Source organism: Marmota monax, unplaced genomic scaffold (assembly GCF_021218885.2).
Source record: "Marmota monax isolate L192 unplaced genomic scaffold, Marmota_monax_Labrador192_F-V1.1 WCK01_AAM20220418_F8-fsc00064, whole genome shotgun sequence".
NCBI lineage: Eukaryota > Metazoa > Chordata > Mammalia > Rodentia > Sciuridae > Marmota > Marmota monax.
Genome location: NW_026694542.1, coordinates 4876620 through 4901657, shown reverse-complemented (window position 1 = coordinate 4901657; position 25038 = coordinate 4876620). Strand labels below are relative to the sequence as shown.

The 25038-nt window shown below is 37.6% G+C and overlaps 1 protein-coding gene across 1 annotated transcript; it reads right to left on the bottom strand.

The window, feature by feature from the left end:
* On the bottom strand, positions 1-24500 carry LOC124076427 (rho GTPase-activating protein 29-like). Its single transcript, XM_046420335.1, has 9 exons — positions 24428-24500; positions 11213-11352; positions 10330-10518; positions 9922-10059; positions 6511-6743; positions 3398-3713; positions 3163-3271; positions 1343-1367; positions 1-844 (listed from the first exon to the last, which is right to left on the bottom strand). The coding sequence occupies exons 1-9, from the start codon at positions 24498-24500 to the stop codon at positions 1-3; spliced, it is 2067 nt and encodes a 688-aa protein (XP_046276291.1).
* Positions 24501-25038: the final 538 nt, after the last annotated feature.

Sequence of the window (25038 nt, the reverse complement as noted above, 5' to 3'; positions counted from 1 at the left end):
CTACACAAACTGTGGCATTCCACATTCAAAGTCTTGTAACTCTTCCATTTGTTTTAGCCTGAGTCCCTGGCACATTGGATTCATGTCAGGCAGGCCCAGCTCCTCACAGTTCTCTTTAGGCTCAGCAGCTGGTTTCAAAGCATAAGCTGATGTGCTGTCTGCCTCTGGAACAGATTTCTCCACATGACTCAGGGGAGTAAGAGCTGTGCTAGGAGGCACTGCTGCTGAAGGTGAAGCTGGTCTCTCCTCAGTCCCCCTGACTTTGCTGGTCGGGGTAGGTGGTTTGTAAAAAGTTGTCCCGAGATGGGGCTGCAGTATTCTGGGTGCTCTTGCAGGAGCAAGACGGTGAGAATGAGAGGACAGTCTCACTGGTGCCTCTCTTGCTGAACTGGCTGGTGTGTTGGGCTGTGTGGCACCGTTGGAATGGTCACCACTAACCTTGATGCTCATTGTCACTTTTTCCTGGAGTACACTTGGCACAATCACTGCACTCATGCCAGTTAAGTTCTTTGGTTCACATTGTTGTTCCTGAGTTTTTTGTGGAATCTGCTGATCAAAACCATTAATTTGGGAGCCAACAGTAGTAGAGGTATCTTTTCTATTAAGTCCTTCAAAGGTAAGATTCTGGCAAAACTTGTCTGAATTGACATTTCCCACATTTCTGCTGTTTTTCTCATTAGGAGAGCTTGCAAGATGGAACCTATCTACAGGCAAACAGAAACATCTGATCTTGGGGCTTGGCATAGGCCTTTGTATATCATTTGTTGTCACATCAGATTTCAGACTAAGTGGTTTCGTGGTTTTACACATATTGTCCATCTTTTGTGATGATGATTCAAGTTCTCTGTGATCTGAAAAAGAAGAGATTTTTTTTTTAACTTCATGAAGCTTGGTTAATAAGGAAGTGTGGTTATTTATGAATGGGCATTCTCTCAAACAACAGAGTCTTACATATTTTTTCCAACATTATTTTCTCAGTCATCTATGCAGAGGAATTAAAAATCCATACAATATTAAAGGCACATTTTTAATTAAAGCATTACTTTTTAAAATTTATCTTAATAGAACAAATAGTCACAAAGAACATAAAATTAAAAAAAAAACACTTCCTGTAGTAACTTGTTTTAATATACTACCCATGAATGAATATTTTCTGTGTTAAGACTTTCCTGATTTCAACAGGCAGACAATGGTAACTCTAGAACAGTAACATTATTCTGTATACCAACAATCGCCATGTCCGGAATCCCAAGTACTTTGCCTGTCACTTAATCTGCTTTCCAGCTACATTCTGTCCATACTGAGGGCAACACACCAAAGAGGACTTGGATGCTCTCCCAGCTGATCCACTAATACATGGCAACATCCTCTGGACAAAGGAAGGTTGAAAAGCTGTCAAAATTGCCATTGTGCTACTGGTCCTGGAGACTCCAGATTTACCTCCTACTCTTTCTCCTCTAGTCTGGTCCCAAGGTCCCTGTTTTCTCACCTAGAACCCTAGCATCTCCCACTCTGTCTTTGCTGCATGTACCCCAGAAGCTCCTGTTGCTAGAAAGGTGCGGCCATCTGGCCATGATCCTCGTCTCCCTGCTGAGAAACATGAGACAACTGTGTGCCTTGCCACTGGTCTGATGGCTTTCCAACAGCCCTGTTCATAGCCCACAGTCCTCATCCCTGCCACCTGGTGCTTCTCCCATATCCTTGGGCAGTGGTTTGCAGACAGGTGCACAGCAGCATCACTTGATGATGATCGCAAGTCATCATCTCATCTGACCTCCTTCTTCACCTGAGGCTACTGGCCTCTCTTCCCTGGTTCCCAGGCAGTGCTCATGTGATTTGCTGTCCTAGAACCTTCACCACATTGATAGAAGGGAGCTGAGCCATTGTGGTTGGATGGCAACCACCAGAACATATTTACAGTCCTGCAGAACTTCTAGCACCACTTCTAGCTGCCTGGGTGCTGTCTCAGCTCCTGCTCCAGTTCTGCCCTGGGCAAGCCTAGTGCACTAGCCCTACCTGCCTTCTTGTGTCAAGACAAACTCCTATGTGGAGATATGTTGGCATGTGGTGTTAATGATCTTCTAAAGAAAAGGCTCAGAATTACCTGGTATGTAATGAAAATTTCAAATATTTTAAAATTATTTATTGTTATTACTATACCTACCTGGGAATCCAATTTCATTGGACAGCGAAACAAGTTTACATTTAGGAAAGAGACAGGATGAGGTTCAAATCCTGAATCAACAATAATTTAGGGACATGACCCTTGGCATTATTTACCTTCCTCAGACTGTTAGTTATGGCTTAAATGAGGCCAAGGTTCATAGCACAGAAGTGCTAATAAGATCAAATCAGATAAATGGAATCAGTGAGTCCAGTGCTTTTCTTTGCAGAGAGGTAATGGACTGTCTTTGTTTTCAGACTTTCTCAGGCTACACTCATTGATATTTCATTAATTTTATATATCAAATTTAACATTTATGGCTATATATTGAAAAATTCGGATTTAGCTCTACTAAAGTAGTAACGAATGAAAGGTTTTCAACCCCCTTACCAGAAACCATTTACTGAAATAAAGCGATCAAAAAACAGTGAACAAAAAGACTGGAGCCAGGAAAATGGAAGACATGTGTGCTTAATGTGCTAAAGTTAGGCCACAGGTAAAGGGACATCTAAAATCTTTAGTAGTCTATTTTTTTTTTTTTTTTGAGTTTCAGGAGTCCAGCTTTTTTCTGTTTTGACTTTAATTGATGACAAAGAAGTAAAGGTGAAAACAAATCTCAGAAAGAGAACAAAAATAATTTATGAATTTCAAGATATCTTTTTACAAGAAAGAAACAAAGCATGATATTCATTTAAATGACATTCATTAAACTTTCTCAATGGCTAGAAAAGTTAACTAATAAAACCTTGAAGTTTGAACTTACCTCAACTTAATACACCTTGTTTTTTTTTTAAAGGATGAGTATTGTAGATGGACACAATATTTTTATCTTTATTTATTTGTTTTATATGGTACTGAGGATCCAACTCACGGCTTCACACATGCCAAGGCAAGCGTTTTACCACTGAGCTACAAGGCCAGCCCTCACCTTGGTTTTTAATCACGACTTCTTGGCAAGGTTTGAAATATGCAAAGATATATGTTACATGACCACTCACCAATGAGACATGCATCCCTTTTTTCCAATGCATTTTGCTTGCATTCTGATTCCTCAAATGATGTAGCCAATTCATAATTTTTAATTTCAATATCTGCAGTGTGAATATCCTATTGATACAAGAAAAGTTTTAAACTAAAAGCAAAACACATCTCAAAACAAACAGTTCAAAGACTATTAACTTGTTAACATAAACATCACAAATTTAATCCAATTCTGTAATGGTCAAAACTCACTTGCTTTGTAGAAAAATATTGTGACTTTGTGGAATGTTCTGTTGATATTACGGGTTTGGAAGGAGGGCTTTTAACCACCCGAGGTGCAACAACGTCAGTACTAGATGAAACATTTTGTGCTTCTAGGGACCCATCGAAGATCATCTGTGCATTGGTAATGAGGAACTCTACTAACAGGGCCTGATTGGCATACGCAACAAGAGAGGAGGAGATGGTACCAGGAGTGGTTGTAGGCCTGGGCCTCATCAGACAGGGTCCAAATACCACCCCCAAGTTTTTTGAGTTCATCAGGTTTTCTTCAGAATGGTCTACAACCCTGAAAAGAAGAACACATAAAGTGCATGAGATTTGCCTAATAGATGTCCTTAATGGTAGTTTACTATGACTTGAGAAGGTTGGAGAAAACTCGGGCTATAGAAGACTACAAAACGTTTGTCAAGGGTCAAGTTTGGTGGGTCTAGGGAAAGAATCCTTTGTTTCATTATGATACTTACCACACACCAAACTGAGTTTCAGAGTACTATATTAGGATAAAATGCATGTAAGTAGAAGGAACTACTGAACTCAGTAGCATAAGGAAGAAAAACACCTCTAAAAATTGCTCCATCGTTGTATGTGGGATATACTCCCCATTTCTTATACTGGAAACTGAAACAGCACTGTCAATTTCTCTCTCACTGCCCAGTTAGTGTTCTTTTTTTAAAAAATAATTTTTACCTAGAGATGGATACAATACTTTTATTTTATTTATTTATTTTTATGCAGTGCTGAATATCAAACCCAGTGTCTCACATGTGCTAGGCAAGTGTTCTATCACTAGCCACACTCCCAGCTGCCCACAGCTAGTTTTCTAGCCTAGATGATTCTCTCTCCTGAACATCTCTCTGTTCTATTGCCACTATCAATGTTCTGGTTTTACTTCAAACACTCTCAGCTTGTTATTTCTATGACTATCCAAAGAAATCTGTCTCTGCCTGGTTTAGCTATCAGGATGATACTAGATTCATCTATGGGTAAAAATACTGTGATATATATATATATATATATATATATATATATATATATATATATATATATATATATATATATACACACATATATAGTGAATGGGGTAGGTTTGCTATTTGTCTTTCAGAGGATTCATCACTGATGTATAGAAATGCATTTGATTTATGAGTATTAATTTTATATCCTGCTACTTTGCAAAATTCATTTATTATTCTAGAAGTATTCTGGTGGAGTTTTTTGGATCCTCCAAGTATAAAAATTATGTCGTTGGCAAAGAATGGAAATTTAAGTTCTTCTTTTCCTATTTGTATTCCCTTGAATTTCTTTCATCTAATTGCTCTGGCTAGAGTGGCAAGGATTATGTTGAACAATTTTTAGATGGAATGCTTCCAATTTTTCTTCATTTAGAATGATGTTAGCCTTAGACTTAGCATAGAGAGCTTTTACTATGTTGAGGTATATTCCTACTACCCCTAGTTTTTCTAATATTTTGAACATGAAAAGATACTGTATTTTGTCAAATGCTTTCTCTGCATCAATTGATATAATCATAGGTTTATTCTATTTAAGTTTATTGATGTGATGAATTACATTTATTGATTTCTATGTGTCGAACCAACCTTGCATCCCTGGAATACACAACTTGATTATGGTGCATTGTTTTTTTCTTTTTTCATATGTTTTTGTATGTGATTTGCCAGAATTTTATTGAGAATTTTTGCATCTATGTTCCTCGGGTAGATATGGATCTGAAATTTTCTTTCCTTGATGTGTCTCTGGCTGGTTTGGGTATCAGGGTGATACTAGCTTCACAGAATGAGTTTGGAAGGGTTTCCTGCTTTCCTATTTCATGGAATAATTTGAAGCACTTCAAGACATGAATAGTTAAAAAAACTGTGGTATATATACACAATGGACTATTACTCAGCATTACAAGAGAATAAAATAATGGCATTTATAGGTAAATGGATGGAGATGGTGAATATCATGAAGTAAGCCAATCCCCCAAAATCAAAGGCCAAAATTCTCTCTGATAAATAAATGTTGATACATAATTGGGTCTCTGAGGATAGAGGAACATTGTTTGGGCTCAGGAGAGGGAAGGAAGAGGAGGGGTATGGGGAAGGAAAGGTGGTGGAATGAGACAAACATCATTACCCTAAGTACATGTATGACGGCACATATGGTATGACTCTACATCATGTACAGAGAAATGAAAATTTGTGCTCCATTTGTGTACAATGGACTGAAAGGCATTCTGCTGTCATGTATAACTGATTTGAACTAATATTTTTTTAAAAAATTTTTATTTTATTTATTTATTTGTATGTGGGGCTGAGGTTCGAACCCAGGGCCTTGCACATGCTCTACTGCTGAGCCACAATTCCAGCCACAAAAAATAGATTAAAAAAAATTTTAAAAAGGAGATCTTAATTGCTGTCAGAAAGGTCTAGCAGGCAAATCTGAATATGTGAAATTCTGATTCCAAGTTCTTTAGTGGGTATAGAAACAACATGGTCAACTAATCTGCCAGGTAGGTAAGATTTTTTATCAAGTCTCTAGGAAGGGTAGCACAGTTCCTGCTACTGCTTGCTATATTGTAGCCTAATGAAATCAAATTTTCTAAATGCAAAATGCTTCCTTGTGTCTCCATGTCTGTTTCTCTCTGCCTCATATGCTCTTCTGCACATTCACTACCAAATCACCACTCAGTTCTTAAAATCAGACACAAGGCATTTTGCCTCTTCTGCTCTATTCCTACCCCCAAAACTTCCTCTGCATGCCTACAAGCTGTGCACAGCTACTAGAAAAAGGATGATGGTGAACTGTGGTTATATACAGATCTGTACCCCAAGAGGATAAGCCCACAAATAGCAGAAACCCTATATTTCCATCCTAGTTTCCCCAGCCAGAGCCTGGCACACAGGAAGCATCTGAGGGAACCATGTTTGCTGCATGAACATGTATTCAGTGTCTCCCTCTCCCAACACATAATAAGAACATCCTAAAAATCATTTTGAAAATCATAACACAACAATATAAATGTACTGAATACTATTGCCCTGTTCAATTAAAAATGGCTAAGATAGTATAAAAATTCTTACCTCTTAAGATGGATGATAAGGTAATGTAGAGTGTTATAATTGGACTGTGGCAATTGTCTTAGAAGGTCCTTGGTTTTGAGAAGAATTTGGTTGATTCCCGTACACATATTTGGAGATGTGTTGTCTTCAGGTTTGTCCCTTTTGGTGTCCTGTAGTTGGTTAATATGTTGGATGACATTTGCAAGCTCCATATATTCCTGGTACCATTTGAATAAAACCAATGGTTCTGGTAGCTAAAGAAACAAAATTATATTAAAAATACCTTTGGGCTGAGGTTGTGGCTCAGAGGTAGACTGTTTGCCTAGCACATGTGGGGACCTGGGTTTGATCCTCAGCACCACATAAAAATTAATAAATAAAATAAAGGTATTGCATCCCGCTACAACCAAAAAATAAATATTTTGAAAAAATCTTCTGCCTGTTTTCTTTGTTAAAGTCAACTATAAGTGAGAGTTACTCAATTAATTTAGCATGTCCCTTTAGATTAACAAAATCTAAAGTCAATCTGTATTTATTGATATATTTTTCAGTACTGGAGACTGAACCTAGGACCTCAAGCATGCTATGCAAGCACTCTAGTACTGAGCTTCATCCCTGCCCATAAAATAAAATATATATGTTTGGTAGAGAAGTGACTTAGAAAGCAAATCAAAATCTTGACTATAAATTATATTTATGTTAATAACAAATTAATAGATAATGAGTGAAATTCTAAACTTTAAATAAAGTTTAAGCTTTAAGCTTCATAATTGGATTTTAAAACTCTTCATCTCTATCCTAAACACATTATATTCACATCTGCCCCCCAAATAGCATAATCTTCAGCTGTTTTACTGGAACAAACATAGAATAGTGAACAAAATCTATAAAATGAATCAGAAACCCATGGATTTTATGAGTAAGGGGTAAAAATATCAAAGTGCAAAAGGGCACAGATTTTACTTGGGAAAGAATGAAGATCAGCACAAGATAATATGACCTACAAAAACATACTGTCATCATCTCATGAAACTTTAAAACAGGCTGATTTGCCATGAATAGATCAAAAGAAGTAGTTCTTACAACAAATATCCACTGCCATAATGAATTTCAATGTTTCTACTGATCTACAATAGAAAATTCAGTGAACTGTTAGCTACCTGATGTCCTATAATATCTGTGGGAAGTTAAGGTGTTGCCCTGTGATCAGTTTCTATCTTCACCACTCTGGGATCTGAAGCAAGTCACATCACCTCTTGGAGCTTTAGGTCAATGAGTCAGATAAAGGCTACTCTCTAACACTATTGCAAGAATTGAGCACACCAGACTTGTTTACAGACTCTAACATTTCTCTGGCAAAATGCCAGGCGCCATCCTGACTTGTTTACAGACTCTAACACACTTTCCCAAATGAAAGTCTTAGATATACAAAATTCCTCAACAGAATGCAAGTTTATTGTATTGTACCCAATTCATCTCCTCTCCCTGACTGACTAAACAAGGTTAAGGATGACACATTATGAGACTTCCAGTCATTCAAAGGTATCAACCTCCATTTCTCAGTTGAGGGGTCTGTAGAATGTGATTAAAGGGTTATCAATGCTTTCCTGGGCTAACATTATAGATCCAGCAATTTATACTTAATTTCTTTCCCTCCTGCAATTCCACTAAAATACAGTAGGCTCATAAGGACTAGGAAAATAGAGAAAACAAAAAGCAACAATTCACAAGTAGAAGAGCAGATGAATAAGTCCTGATGCAGCATTTCCAAGAGAACTGACCCTTTGTCACTCAACATGATTTTCAGAATCCTAAAGGGACATGGACAATCACTACCAGGTCCTCAGATCTTGGCTTAGGTTGCAGGTGGGCCAGCTGAGAAAGCTTAGCTCTCTATAGAATCCTGTCTCCACTCCATGTACTAGGGCAATCTCCTTTCTAAAACTCTGGAAAATTTTTCTCTGGGCAATGGGATACAGAGGCTCTCTGAATCAAGGCAATGCCAAACATAAGGAACAGAGAGGTAACTGTCTTCCAATGGGGATATGTTGGCTATATGCACACTGAAGGATCCTACAGTCTTAGTAACCCTGGCTTCCACAGTATTGGTACTGTATCTCTAGGCAAGGAGAAAACCCTTTCCTGGGGGACTGGGGTTGTGACTCAGTGGTAGTGCACTCGTCTGGCATGTGTGAGGCACTAGGTTTGATCCTCAGCACCACATAAAAATAAATAAATAAATTTAAAGTATTGTGTCCATCTACAATTAAAAAAAATGCCTTCCCAGGAGGATCACACCAGTGCCAGAACAGGGAACTAGAGACATGTAGTTAGGCATATACCAAACAGTCCACCTAGACCACTTTATAGTAAAGTTCAAAGTTCTTAAAAAGCCTTGATGTGTGTTCAAGTGCTTCCAAAGTGATTTCAAGTCCAAACTCGTGTAACTAGACACCATGAAAGACAAAAATCAAAATGGGTAGAAAAAGAACAAATTGAAGGTGTAAAATGATGCTGTCAATATGCTGGCAACTAGTCAGATATGGTAAAAGAGCACTGGAAATGCAACTGATCTAAACTGAGATGTGCTCTAAATGAAAAATAGATACCAGATTTCAAAGAAGAAGAGCTGCAATACAAATAAATAAATAAACAAAATACCTCATAATTTGAAAAACTAGATATTCAAAATGTTAAATGATATATTAAAATTTGCTTCACTTTATTTTTAATTTTTATGTTGCTATAGAAAATTTAATGTTATATATGAGGGTCACATTGTATTTCTACAGAGGTTAGAGGCCAAATAGAGAAAAGAACCCTTAATGAGAAAAATCTATGAATATCCACAATAAAAGAGCATCATACAATCATTTAAAAATGTTATCAAAAGAATAGAAAATCAGACTTCGTGAATATAAAAACATGATCTCACAAATGGAGTAATTTACTTATTCAAGAAAAAAAAGACAAGGAACTGTCTTAGAAAGTTTTTGAAGAAAAAAAGAACAATAAAGAAAAGGTAAGGGAACTGGAGAACAAGTATGCTTGCCAAGCAAGTGCAAGACCCTGAATTTTTAATCCCCATGAGTACAAATAACAAATTTATAAATATTTATATGTGTGTTTGTGTATGTGCACACACACACATCTCCAAACAAGAGCTTCAAGTGCAAATTACAAAGACAGATGGTGGGTGGGAGAATGGCAATAAAAATCAAGAAAAGTTCCAAGAACTAAAGTGCTCACAACTGACGGAGCTCGTGGAGTGGCCAGAATACTGGATGGAAATATATCCACATCAAAGTACATCATTATAAAATCTTAGAATAATGAGGGGGTTTATGACATAGTCTATACCAATGAAAAATATGAAATATAAAATATTTTTGCTCTTTGCATTTAATGGTCGGTTTAGAATAAAACTTTAACCTGTCGAAGGTAAAATTTTAACACTTCACAGATATCGTGTGAAGAAAATTCGGACAGATCTACTAAATGCCTTCCGTTTTCCAGAGCTTGACACAGTATTGCGATTTTTGCCTTGTTGCCACTGACTCGATAAATTCCCTTGAAGAGAAAAGAAAAACAGAATGCAATATTTTACTTTAGTACAAAGGGCTAAATGCAGACATCTAGACAGAGTTGATGTATCTACTTCAGTTTTTATTAGTATTTAAAAAATACAAGTTGAAGTCAAATAAATTAACATTTTCCAAATAAATGTGAATAAATTTAGTTATTACAAATGGAGAGTACTGATTTTCTTAAAATCTCTTTTTCATTAAAACAAATCACAAAGGCATTTTGTTTTTAGAGTTTTAAGAGTAAACAACATACTTGTAAACACAAGGCAGTCTTTTCAATTTCTAAAGTACACATTTTGATTATGAAAGGAATGCCATCTGGCTCCTTTTTGGCAACACAGGACAATTCTGCTCCAAATAAGTGTATTTTCCCCCGAAGTTTCCGATGTCCGCAAACGATGGTTAAGTTTGCCATGCATTTTTTATGGCAGACAAGAAGACACTATAAGAAAATGATATTTGAAAACTGATTGACTCACCTTAAAATTATTCACAACTAAGCAAAATACAGGCCGACTAATAACGACAAAAATAAGTTAAAAAGTATTATTTGTGGTTTGTGAATTACATTTAACAAGAAAACTATAGAAATAAACTGTGGGACTTTATTAAACATGTACTGGCAAGCCAGGTGTGATGGCATATGCCCATAATTCCAGCTACTTGAGGGGTTGAAACAGGAATTTCACAATTTGAAGGCCAGACCAATCTAGCAAGAACCCATTTCAAAACACAATTTTAAGAAAGGGTAGATGGGCTGGGCATGTGGCTCAAGCTGTAATGCGCTCGCTTGGTGTGCGCGGGGCGCTGGGTTCGATCCTCAGCACTACATAAAAATAAAATTTAAAAAAAGATATTGTGTCCACCGAAAACTGAAAAATAAATATTAAAAATCTCTCTCTCTCTCTCTCTCTCTCTCTCTCTCTCTCTCTCTCTCTCTCTCTCTCTCTCTCCTCTCTCTCTCTAAAAATATGGCATGTGCAAGACCCTGAATTTAGTTCCCAGGAGTACAAACAACAAATTTATATATATTTAAATGTGTGTTTGTGTGTGGACACACACATCTCTAAATAAGTAAAATCATAACAAAAAAGTATATAGCAAAAGAAAAAATTGTGATTCCAAAAAGATCTTACCTCTTCGCATTTAAAACCTCCAAATATGACAATGCGTTCACAGTATCTACATCTTGCTGGAAATCTCCATTTTCTGAACTTATGGGTGGCAGCTGCTTTTGCCATTAATGATTGCTGAAATGTTCCAAGGGAGCTGAGTCCTTACAACAGAAATGTTAGTATGTAGGAAGGGTAAAATGACAAAAACATATACCACATGATATTGTACTTGGAATAATTTTTAGACTTTGAGATTACTTATATATTACAAAAAGCTATTATTTTGAATTTCTAACATCAAAAATCATCTCATTTATTGATCTCTTATAAAACACATTTTTTTCTTTTTTTATTTATGACAGTGGAATGCATTACAATTCATATTACACATATAGAGCACAATAGTTCACATCTCTGGTCATATACAAAGTATATTCATACCAATTCGTGTCTTCATACATGTATTTGGCATAATGATGACCTTCTCATTCCACCATCATTTCTAACCCCATGTTCTCTCCCTTCCCCTCCCACCCCTCTGCTCCAGAGTCCTCCCTTATTCCCCCTCCCTACCCCACTATGAATCAGCCTCCTTATATCAGAGAGAACATTTGGCATTTGTTTCTTTGGGCTTGCCTAGCTTCACTGAGCATTATCTTCTCCAACACCATCCATTTATCTGAAAATGCCATAAATTTATTCTCTTTTATTGCTGAGTATATAGGATTTTGGAAGAATCCTGCATGTTTTTATGCAGAAATTAACAAGTTGATTCTAAAGTTTATATGAAAATGTTAAAGATATAGGAGAACCAAAGAAATTTTAGAGAATCTAGATGGCTTGACTTTACAATTCACTGTAGAGCTACAGGATTCAAGCCAGTGTGCTTTTGGCCTAGGAAGAGACATGCAAATCAACAGAATAAAATAGAATTCAAAGTAGACTCTCTTGTATTTAGTGAAGATATTTCTTTTTTAAAAAATTCATTTTTTTTGAATACATGACAACACTGTAATGCATTTCAATTCTTATTACACATACAGAGCACAATTTTTTGTATCTCTGGATATAAAGTATGTTCACATCAGTTTATGCCATTGTATATGTTCTATTTTTTTGCATTACAATTCTTAATACACATATAAACCACAATTTTTCATATCTCTGTTTGTACATAAGGTATGTTGACACTCATTTCAAGTCTTCATATATGGACTTTGTATAATGATTTCCATCACATTCCACCATCCTTGCTAATCCCCTTCCCCCTCCCTTTCCCTCCCATCCCTCCCTAGAATTAATCTCATCCTGCCATGCTGTTCCTCCTAACCCAACTAAGAGTCACCACCCTTATATGACAGAAAACATTTGTCATTGTTTTTTTTGGAATTGGCTGACTTCATTTATTTTTTTAATTTTTTATTGGTTGTTCAAAACATTACAAAGCTCTTGACATATCATATTTCATACATTAGATTCAAATGGGTTATGAACTCCCATTTTTACCCCAAATACAGATTGCAGAATCACATCAGTTACACATCCACATTTTTACATAATGCCATATTAGTAACTGTTGTATTTTGCTGCATTTCCTATCCTCTACTATCCCCCCTCCCCTCCCCTCCCATCTTCTTCTCTCTCAACCCCATCTACTGTAATTCATTTCTCTCCTTGTTTTTCTTTTTCCCATTCCCCTCACAACATCTTATATGTAATTTTGTATAACAATGAGGGTCTCCTTCCATTTCCATGCAATTTCCCTTTTCTCTCCCTTTCCCTCCCACCTCATGTCTCTGTTTAATGTTAATCTTTTCCTCCTGCTCTTCCTCCCTGCTCTGTTCTTAGTTGCTCTCATTATATCAAAGAAGACATTTGGCATTTTTTTAGGGATTGGCTAGCTTCACTTAGCATAATCTGCTCTAGTGCCATCCATTTCCCTGCAAATTCCATGATTTTGTCATTTTTTAGTGCTGTGTAATACTCCATGGTGTATAAATGCCACATTTTTTTAATCCATTCATCTATTGAAGGGCATCTGGGTTGGTTCCACAGTCTAGCTATTGTGAATTGTGCTGCTATGAACATCGATGTGGCAGTATCCCTGTAGTACGCTCTTTTAAGGTCTTCAGGGAATAGTCTGAGCAGGGCAATAGCTGGTTCAAATGGTGGTTCCATTCCCAGCTTTCCCTGGAATCTCCATACTGCTTTCCAAATTGGCCGCACCAATTTGCAGTCCCACCAGCAATGTACAAGAGTACCCTTTTCCCCACATCCTCGCAAGCACTTGTTGTTGTTTGACTTCATAATGGCTGCCAATCTTACTGGAGTGAGATGGTATCTTAGGGTGGTTTTGATTTGCATTTCTCTGACTGCTAGAGATGGTGAGCATTTTTTCATGTACTTGTTGATTGATTGTATGTCCTCCTCTGAGGAGTGTCTGTTCAGGTCCTTGGCCCATTTGTTGATTGGGTTATTTGTTCTCTTATTGTCTAATTTTTTGAGTTCTTTGTATACTCCGGATATCAGGGCTCTATCTGAAGTGTGAGGAGTGAAAATTTGTTCCCTTGATGTAGGCTCCCTATTTACCTCTCTTATTGTTTCTTTTGCTGAGAAAAAACTTTTTAGTTTAAGTAAGTCCCATTTGTTGATTCTTGTTATTAACTCTTGTGCTATGGGTGTCCTATTAAGGAATTTGGAGCCCGACCCCACAATATGTAGATTGGAGCCAACTTTTTCTTCTATCAGATGCAGAGTCTCTGATTTGATATCAAGCTCCTTGATCCATTTTGAGTTAACTTTTGTGCATGGCGAGAGGAGGGGATTCAGTTTCATTTTGTTGCATATGGATTTCCAGTTTTCCCAGCACCATTTGTTGAAGATGTTATCCTTCCTCCATTGCATTCTTTTAGCCCCTTTTTCAAATATAAGATAGTTGTAACTTTGTGGATTAGTCTCTGTGTCCTCTATTCTGTACCATTGGTCCACCCGCCTGTTTTGGTACCAGTACCATGCTGTTTTTGTTACTATTGCTCTGTAATATAGTTTGAAATCTGGTATCGCTATACCGCCTGATTCACACTTCCTGCTTAGAGTTGCTTATGCTATTCTGGGTCTTTTATTTTTCTATATGAATTTCATGATTGCTTTATCTATTTCTACAAGAAATGCCGTTAGGATTTTGATTAGCATTGCATTAAACCTATAGAGAACTTTTGGTAATATCGCCATTTTGATGATGTTAGTTCTGCGTATCCATGAACAGGGTATATTTTTTCCATCTTCTAAGATCTTCTTCTATTTCTCTCTTTAGAGTTCTTATGTTTTCATTGTATAAATCTTTCACCTCTTTTGTTAGGTTGATTCCCAAGTATTTTTTTTTTGAGGGTATTGTGAATGGGGTGTTTTTCCTCATTTCCATTTCAGAAGTTTTGTCGCTGATATACAGGAATGCCTTTGATTTATGCGTGTTGATTTTATATCCTGCCACTTTGCTGAATTCATTTATTAACTCTTGTAGTTTCTTTGTAGACCCTTTTGGGTCTTCTAGGTATAGGATCATATCATCTGCAAATAGTGATAATTTAAGTTCTTCTTTTCCTATTTTTATGCCTTTAATTTCTTTCATCTGTCTAATTGCTCTGGCCAGTGTTTTGAGAACTATATTGAATAGAAGTGGTGATAGAGGGCATCCCTGTCTTGTTCCAGATTTTAGAGGGAACGCCTTCAATTTAAAGAAGAATTAATACCAATACTTTTCAAGTTATTTCAGGAAATAGAAAAAGAGGGAGCTCTTCCAAATTCATTCTATGAGACCAACATCACCCTGATTCCGAAACCAGACAAATACACCTCAAAGAAAGAAAACTACAGACCAATATCTCTAATGAACCTAGATGTAAAAATCCTCAAAAAAAAAAAAATTCTGGTGAATCGGATACAAAAACACATCAAAAAAATTGTGCAACATGATCAAGTAGGATTCATCCCTGGGATGCAAGGATGGTTCAATATACGGAAATCAATAAATGTTATTCACCACATCAATAGATTTAAAGATAAGAACCATATGATCATCTCCATAGATGCAGAAAAATCATTCGACAAAGTAGAGCATCCCTTTATTTTCAAAACATTAGAAAAACTAGGGATAATAGGAACTTACCTCAACATTGTAAAAGCTATCTATGCTAAGCCTCAGGCTAGCATCATTCTGAATGGAGAAAAATTGAGGGTATTCCCTCTAAAATCTGGAAGGCTGACTTCATTTAGCATTATCTTCTCCAACACCATCCATTTCCCTGCAAATCCATGATTTTGTTCTTTTATCATGCTGAGTAGTATTCCATTGTGTATAAATGCCACATTTTTTTATCCATTCATCCACTGAAGGACATCTAGTTTGGCTCCACAGTTTAGCTATTGTGAATTGTGCTGCTATAAATATTGATGTGGCTGTGTCCCTGTAGTATGCTGTTTTTAAGTCCTTTGGGTAAAGTGAGAGAAGGGGAATAGCTGGATCAAATGGTGGTTCCATTCCCAGATTTCCAAGAAATCTCCTTACTGCTTTCCCAACTGGCTCCACCAATTTGCAGTCCTACCAGCAATGTATGAGTGTACCTTTTTCCCCACATCCTCGCCAACACTTGTTTTTGTTTGTCTTCATAATAGCTGCCATTCTGACTAGAGTAAGATGATATCTTAGAGTAGTTTTGATTTGCATTTATCTGCTTGCTAGAGGTGATGAGCATGTTTTCATATATTTGTTGATTGATTTTATATTCTCTTCTGAGAAGCGTCAGGTCAGGTCCTTGGCCCATTTATTGATTATTTGTTTTTTTGGTGCTTAGGTTCTTGAGTTGTTTATATACACTAGAGATTTGTGCTCTATCTGATGTGTGAGAGGTAAAAATTTTCTCCCAGGATGTAGGTTCTCTGTTCACCTCGCAGATTGTTTCTTTTGCTGAGAACAAAGTTTTTAGTTTGAATCCATCCCATTTATTGATTCTTGTTTTTAATTCTTGTGCTATAGGGGTCTTATTAAGGAAGTTAGGGCCTAATCCCACATGATGAAGATTAGGGCCTTCTTCTTCATCTATTACATGCAGAGTTTCTGGTTCAATTCCTAGGTCCTTGATCTATTTTGAGTTAAATTTTGTGCATGGTGAGAGATAGGGGTTCGATTTTATTTTGTTGCATATGTATTTCCAGTTTTCTTAGCACCATTTGTTAAAGATGCTCTCTTGTCTCCAGTGCATGCTTTTGACTCCTTTGTCTACTATAAGGTAATTGAAATTGTGTAGGTTAGTCACTGTGTCCTCTATTCTATACCATTGCTTTACCAGCCTGTTTTGGTGCCAATACCATGCTGTTTTTGTTACTATTGCTCTGTAGTATAGTTTAAGGTCTGGTATACCACCTGCTTTGTTCTTCATTCTTAGAATTGCTTTAGCTATTCTGGATCCCTTATTTTTCCAGATGAATTTCATGATTGCTTTTTTCTATTTTAATGAGGAATGCCATTGGGATTTTGATGGGAATTGTGTTAAACCTGTATTATGCTTTTAGTAATATGGTCATTTTGATAATATTAATTCTGCCTATGCATAAGCAAGGTAGATCTTTCCATCTTCTAAGGTCTTCTTTTCATTTCTTTCTTTAGGGTTCTGTTGATTTCATTGTATAGTTATTTCACCTCTTTTGTTGATTCTCAAGTATCTTATTTCTTTTCAGGATATTTTGAATGGGGAGTTTTCCTCATTTCCTGCTAAGAGGATTTGTGACTGATATACATAAATGCTTTTGATTTATGGGTGTTGACTTTATATCCTGCTACTTTGTTGAATTAATTTACTATTTCTTGAAGTTTTCTGGTGTCGTTTTTTGGTCTTCCAATTATAGAATCATATCATCAACAATTAGTGCTAGATTAAGTTCTTCTTTTCCTATATTTATTCCTGTAATTTCTTTCATCTGTCTAGTTGATCTGGCCAGTGTTTCAAGAACTATGTTGAATAGAAATTGTTAGAGAGGGCATCCCTGATTTGTTGCAGACTTTAGAGGAAATGCTTTCAATTGTTCTCCCTTTGGAATGATATTGGCCTGAGGCTTAGCATAGATAGCCTTTATAATGTTGAGATATGTTCCAGTTATCTCTAGTTTTTCTAGTGTTTTGAACATAAAGGGGTGCTGTCTTTTGTCAAATGCTTTTATGTATCTGTGGTGAGCCGCTTCTGCCGTTTCTGCAGATTATGGTCGCCATTACAAGATGTCGCTGGCTCCGCTGTGGTCTGTGACAAACAACTCCTTATCTGGGAGAGTTGGCACATGATTTTTCACCACCCTGTACACCACCCTGTGAGAAAGCTCCACGCGGCAGCTTTGCATTGGGGCTTGGGATGCTTTATTAAGGCTGGGAGGGGCATCCGAGAGAGAGAGAAGAAGAAATATCAAGGGCCTGAATAAACTGCTGAAAGAAGATTCCTGAGTTGCGTCTTCCTTGCGGGCAAGGGGTCGCGACATGTATCTATCAAGATGATCATATGATTCTTATCGGTAAGTCGATTGATATGATGAATTACATTTATTGATTTCTGTTTGATGAAACAACCTTACATCCCTGGGATCAATCCCACTTGATCATGGTGCACAATCTTTAGGACATGTTTTTGCATTGGATTTGCCAGAATTTTACTGAAGATTTTTGCATCTATGTTCATTAGAGATATTAGTCTGAAGGTTTCTTTCTTTGAAATGTCTTTGTCCGGTTTTGGAATCAGGGTGATATTGGTCCCATAGAATGAGATTGGAAGTACTCTCTCTTGTTTCTATTTCCTGAAATACATTGAAGAGTGTTGGTGTTAGTTCTTCTTTAAAGATCTTGTAGAACTCAGCTGGCTTCTTCTGTTTCCTCACTGGATATTGGTCTGTTTAAGTTGTATATATCTTCCTGAGTCAATCTGGGCAGATCATATGACTGAAGGAATTTATCAATGCCTTCACTGTCTTCTATTTTATTAGAGGATAAGGTTTCAAAATAATGTCTAATTATCTTCTTTATTTCTGTAGGGTCTGTTGTGTTATTGCCTTTTTCACCACATATGCTAGTAATTTGAGTTCTGTCTCTCCTTCTCTTCATTAGCATGGCTAAGGGTGTGTCAATTTTTTTTTTTCAAAGAACCAACTTTTAGTTTTGTCAATTTTTTCAATTGTTTCTTTTGTTTTGATTTCATTGATTTGAGCTCTGATTTTAATTATTTGTTGCCTTCTACTGCTTTTGCTGCTGATTTGTTCTTCTTTTTCAAGGGCTTTGAGGTGTAGTGTGAGGTCATTTATTTGTTGACTTTTTCTTCTTTTAAGGAATGAACTCCATGCAATGAATTTTCCTCTTAGTACTTCTTTCACAGTGTCCCAGAGATTTTGATATGTTGTGTCTGTGTTAAGTCTAAGATATTGTGTTATTGAACTCTATAGTTTTTTTTTATTTAACTTTTGTTTGGAAGATCTGTCTAGTGGTGATAGAGGTTGGTTAAAGTCACCCAAGTTTATTGTGCTGGGAGGTCAATTTGACTCTTGAACTTGAGAAGAGTTTGATGAACATAGCTGCACCATTGTTTGTGGCATATATATTTATGATTGTTATGTCTTGTTGGTGTATGGTTCCCTTGAACAGTATGTAATGTCCAACTTTATACCTTTTGATTAGCTTTGGTTGTAGTCTACTTTATTTGATATGAGTTTGGAGACCCCTGCTTGCTTCATCACTCTAGGTGAGAGGTATGATTTTCCCAACCTTTCACCTTCAGTCTGTGTATGTCTTTTCCTATCAAATGAGTATCCTGTAGGCATTATATTCTTGGATCTTTTTTAAAAATCCAATCTGCTAGCCTATGTCTTTTGATTGGTGAGTTTCAGCCATTAACATTAGGGTGACTATTGAGATACGGTTTGTATTTCCAGTCATATTTGTTTATTTTTGTTACTTAACGTGACTTGGTTTCCTCTTTGATTAGTTTTTCTTTTAGTGTACCACCTCCTTCTGCCGGTTATCATTGTTTTTCATTTCCTCTTCATGAAATATTTTGCCAAGGATGTGTTTTAGTGTCGGTTTTCTAGCTGTAAATTCTTTTAACTTTTGTTTATCATGGAAAGTTTTATTTCATCTTAAAATCTGAAGCTTAGTTTGGCTGGATACAAGATTCTTGGTTGGAACCCATTATCTTTCCGGTTTGAAATATGTTGTTCCAGGATCTTCTAGCTTTCGGGGAACGTGTTGAAAAATCTGCCGTTATCCTAATTGGTTTACCCCTATAAATAATCTGATTCTGTTTGCTGCGGCTTTTAAAATTCTCTCCTATTTCTGTATATTGAGCATTTTCATTATAATGTGTCTTGGTGTGGGTCTGTTGTGATTTTGCACATTCGTTGTCTTGTAGGCTTCTTGGATTTGGATTTCCATTTCATCCTTCATGTCTGGAAGTATTTCTGATATTATTTCATTGAATAGATTGCTCATTCCTTTGGTTTGAACCTCTGTGCCTTCCTCTATCCCAATGACTCTTAAATTTGGTCTTTTTATGCTATGCCATATTTCTTGGGTTTTCTGCTTGTGGTTCCTTATCATTTTTGCTGTGCTGTCTACATTCTTTTCAAGATGATATACTTTGTCTTTGTGGTCTGATGTCCTATCTTCTAAGTTGTATACTCTGCTGGCGATGCTCTCATTTGTGTTTTTAATTTGGCTCATTATTTCTTTCAAGGATTTCTGATATATATATATATATATATATATATATATATATATATATATATACATATACATACATACATATATATATATAGCCTCAATCTCCCTGTAGAGGTCATCTTTTGCTTCTTGGATTTGTTTATGTAGCTCATTGTCAAAGTGATCTTTCACTGTCTGTATTTGTTGTCTAATGTCTTCTTTGAGATTCCAAAACATCTGAATAATGTAAATCCTGAAATCTTTCTCTGTCATTTTTTCTGCTGTGTCCGATAATTCTTCTAATGATGCATTGTCTTCAATTGTTTGTGGTATTTTCTTCCCTTGTCTTTTCATGTTGCTGGTATTTGTTTCCTGCTCTGTGGGACTGGTGTGTTATTGTTTTTACCCTATAGATTTGTAGTGCTCTTGTATATTCCAAGATCCCTTTTTTGTGGGGAAGGACAATGTTGACAGTTCCCAATATCAACAATACATCACCTATGTGTAAGTTACTGCTATTAAGACATTTATAGTTAGTCTCAATCTCTAGTATTGTTGGATTCAATTATAATTTAAAATATAATCAACAGTTTCATAGAAGTTGTACACTGTCTTCTGGTGGTGGACAGAGAACTGGAGGTCAGGTATCTGACATTATGTTAAGGGTGAAAGATGTGAGGGCAATGGATTAATAAAACTTAGGAAATTTGGAGGAGAACTCTAATCAAGAGGGTTAGTAGCAGGGGAATAGACAGGAGGTAATTTAGGGGAGACAAGTATGTGGGAGGACAGTAGAATGCATAAAAACAAACACATATATGTGTTTAGAAAATTACAAGAAGTAAAAATAGTAAAAATTAGGAGGTTGAAAGAGAAAGAGAGGGAGGAAGATAAATAAAAAGGAAGCAAAAAAGAGAAAAAAAGAGAGAGAGAGAAATAAAAAAGAGGGGTGGCTTATGCAATTCCTTTTTATTAAATTATTCTGGTCACTCAGTTCTATTTCATGCAAAGTTCTTGGTTTCACATATGTTGGGGTTGTGAGGACCAGAGGAGGAGGGGTAGAGGAGAAAGAAAGAGGATAAAATGGAAGAGAAGAAAACAAAAAACAAAACAAACAAACAACAAAATACTCTCAGAGTTCCCTTTTCTTCTCTTCTTTTTCAGTAGGTGGAGTTGTCTATTCCAAGCTTGGGTCTCTGCCCTCAGGGTGGTGTAGGTAACCAGTGTGAGAAGACTAAAGCTCTTCCTCTCTTATCTGGGCTTCCCTAATCTTGGTCTCTCTGAGTTGTTCCTGAGTTTTAGCCACCTCCCCTCTCTTGCTTATCAGGTCTCAGCTGGGGGACCTCACGCCCTCCACCTTAGGATTGCACCAGGTGGGCGGCGTCCTGGTGGCACTGCGCTCCTGCTCAACTGAGAGCTGATTTTGTGCTGATAGTTTCTATACTGAGTTATTACAGCTGGGGGAGGGGATTTGGAACCCAGGTACCTGTTCAGTCACAGATCCGGCTGGTAACCACACCCACCAAAGATGGTGAGAAAGGTTGAGTCAGTCCTTTCCCCGGTCAGGGTGTCTGGTGAGGTGGGGGGAGCTGGGATGTCCTCATGCTGTGCCTAGAATGTGGTCTGGGGACCTGCGTGGGAGCAGAGCGTCCTCTGGAGTTCTGCCACTCCACTGAGGTGCTGAGTTGGTGTCTCTGCTCCCCCACTTGAGAGTCGCGCCTGTGCTCAAACTGTAGGCTTTTGGACAGAAGCCTGGAGTCTCACCTGAACAGAGAGGCTCTGAGTTCTGCTTGGTGTTCGAAGCTCTGGTGGATTCTGCGAAAATCTGCTGGATGGTGTCCTGTCACATGAGCTGAGATGTTGTGTTCTCTCAAGGCAAGACCCTGCCCGAGCAGGAGAAGCCACCTGATAGCTTTCTCTGATTCAGGCAAAGAGCAGCTTGAAGCAGGATCTCCTCTACTCTGCCACCTTGGATCCCAGTCAACCGATTTCTGACAGAGATGCCAAAGTAATTCCGTGGTCTTTCAATAAATGGTGCTGAAATAACAGATATCAATAATGTGAGGGATGAACCTCCAACCTTATTTCAGTCAACTCTAAAATGAACAGGAACCACAGACCTAAACATACAACCTAACACTATCCGTCTTTGAATTCAGGATTATGAAGGGCAGCTGCCTATTTTTATAAATAAAGGATGTTTTAGGAACACAGCCATGTTGATGTATTGTGTATAATTGCTTTTAAGGATTATTAATTATAATGGTAGTAGAGATAAAAGACTGTTCAGGTGTTGATAATTTTTGAAACTGAGGTTGTATACACAGAGTTCAAATACTGTTGGCCTACTTTGATGCCTGTTTGAAATTTCCCATAATAAAAACTTGTTTTTGTTTTTTTAGTCTACCTTCAGATCCGCTCTGGGCTATCTCAAGGTCATCCCCATAAGCTCCATCACTCTCCTTCGCATTTCTCTCCAGCAAGGCTCAACCAAGCCTAGAGTCCCCTGAATGTCCTGTAGAAGCCAGCCATTCATTCTAACATGCTAAGCACAAATGTGACATCATGGTGGTACTCAATGAATATTAGAGAAATATATTATAAATAAAATTATGGAAGGTTCTGTCTGCATACACCCTGAAGTTGAAACTGAATTTACCCTTCCATAACACTTCTATAAACATGTTAATTAGCTCCTACCTCTTCCTTTCAAAGGAAGACTATGGGGTTAGACTGTAGTTCAGTGGTAGACTGCTTGCCTAGCATGCCTGAAGCCCTGGTTCAATGTGTAACACCACAACAAATAAAATAAAAAGGAAGACTGTGACATTTGAAAACTTTCTCAGCAATACATCCTGAAACTTTCTTCAAGAAAAATAAAACTCTTATCAAGGGAGGCATTATTGCTGAATATCTGCTCTATGAACAAGGTGGCTCATTTCCTTATCACGTAATAATAAAGACAATTAATAAAACACATACCACTTTCCACAGAAAATACCAGAATGTGCTCCCAACATTTATCAATCCCCCGGATTCTTTACACACATGAATTATCTTTATGTGTGTGGCTCATCACCATGATGAAAGTGAATGGGAAATTAAAAAGAAACAGCAAACCAACTACTCTTCAAAGCTTCAAAGCAGCGCTATTGTCTGTGACTTGTTGTCTCAAATCAAGTGGTTCTGGCTTGATTTGAGACACCTGCACATTCTGGCCACCTACACAGCTCTCTTTCAGATTCCTCAGTGGCTCTGAGCACATGGCTGCACTGTCAAAGCAGTGAGATCCTGGTAGACATTAGAGATAACCAGCAATTCTGTGCAGGAAGCCCCCCCACTTCTGTGCTTATTAAAGTTACCCTTTACTTTCAAGCTCACACAAAAATATCACTTCATTCCCTCCATTGAAAATAATCATTCCTTTGGCTCTAGTTTTTGGTTATTGTATTCTGCCACTCATTAAATGGAAAGGTTCTACAGGTACTCTGTCTAGCATAAAGTGAGATCCTGCTAAATTTTCAGAGTGAATGCTGAATAAATTATAATAGATAGGAATCAAAATCCTTCCAGAATCCCTTCTGAGAATCATCTTTGTTCACTGGTAGTACTAACCCCCTGGGACCAAGAGCAGTTGTAAATGTCCACATTCCTAGGTCAAGGACTTTTACAGATTGGAGGTGAAGGCGATGATAATTGAGAGGTTGTTCTATTTTTGGGAGGTGGAGTGGGCTGGTGTTACCCTACATTCCCTGAATAGTGATTCTTCAACTCAGCCAAACTTAAATATCCTGGGGGTGAAACTTTTCTACCTGGGCCCTTTGGGCTTTCTTCCAATTCAGTCTGAAAGGTTTTATCAAAATCATGAGACCAGAGCTATAGGTATTGTCAACCTAATGAGGCTTACGTGTCACTGCTCCTCACTTGCACAGTTCTTACAATATGGTAGCATTTCTAGGTAGGCATTTCTGGCAAACTGCTTAAAGAACACACTGGGTGGGGGGGGGGAGAAGGATCTAAATTTCAAAGACACACATGTATACATGTATAATGTGCTGTGATTTATTTACTCATCCTAAATACTCACCTTCACATCTAATTTTGAATTCTTTTTCATGAAGAGGGAGACCCCGACACCCAAACTCAATAAGGAGGTGAAGTGAATCCAAAGAGGAAAAGAACAAAACTGATATAGAACAAAAAGCTGCCTGCTGTTTAGAAATGGTCTTGGAATATTCACAAAACACCTAACACTCCTCCCTTCCCCCAAAAGATCCAAAGAACTCAGTGGATGTCAAAGGTCCAAATGACTCAGTGTGGAACCCTATCCTTGGTCTCTAAGGCAGGGACAGTAGTGAAAAAGTGAAATAAACCAGCACCTGTCTTACTCAAAGAAAAGGACAGTCCTGGTCCACTTGGTTTCCGCAGAAGGGGGGCGACCTTTGGAACACCAGATTTTTATCACTGACAGGGTCTTGGGGCATCCTGGCCACATACTCACAGGGACATACTCTCCTTGTAGCAGTTGGGATCTCCCAGCTTATCAATTCCAATATACACCCTAACGTTGTGTGCTAAGGTCATGGTTGAAAAATAGTAAATGGAAACAGAAGGGACAGTAATAAGGGAAGGACGGAGAAGAGGTAGGATAGAGATGTAACCGAGGGGGCACTCAGAAATAAAGCAAGGAAAGTGTCCCTGCACCTTTAAGCCCCCCTCCTCTCCCCAAAGTAGTCATCAACCAAGGCCTAGATGAGGTGAAGTGGGTAAAGAAAAAGTAAAAAGGGAACAGCTCTAACAGTTAGTTTCTTTACCTAGGTACTCATCAGAATGAAATTTCAGGAAATGTCACAACACTTACAAAAAGATCCCAATGGGAAAGACGATTGTGAAGACCCAAAAACCAAGAAGGAAAAGTCAAGTTAACCGTGAGTATCCTGAGTATCACGAGTATCGCTCTGGTCCGCAGCTGCCGCAGCGTTGTTGTCCTGCTCCAACTGCTCACTGATCACCAAGGACCACAGTGTTCTGGTTCCCATAGTTCCCGCTCCTGACTTCTACAGCTCCTGGGCGCACATCCCAAGGTTCCATCCTCGCGGGAGACCCCGCTCCGCCCGCAGCC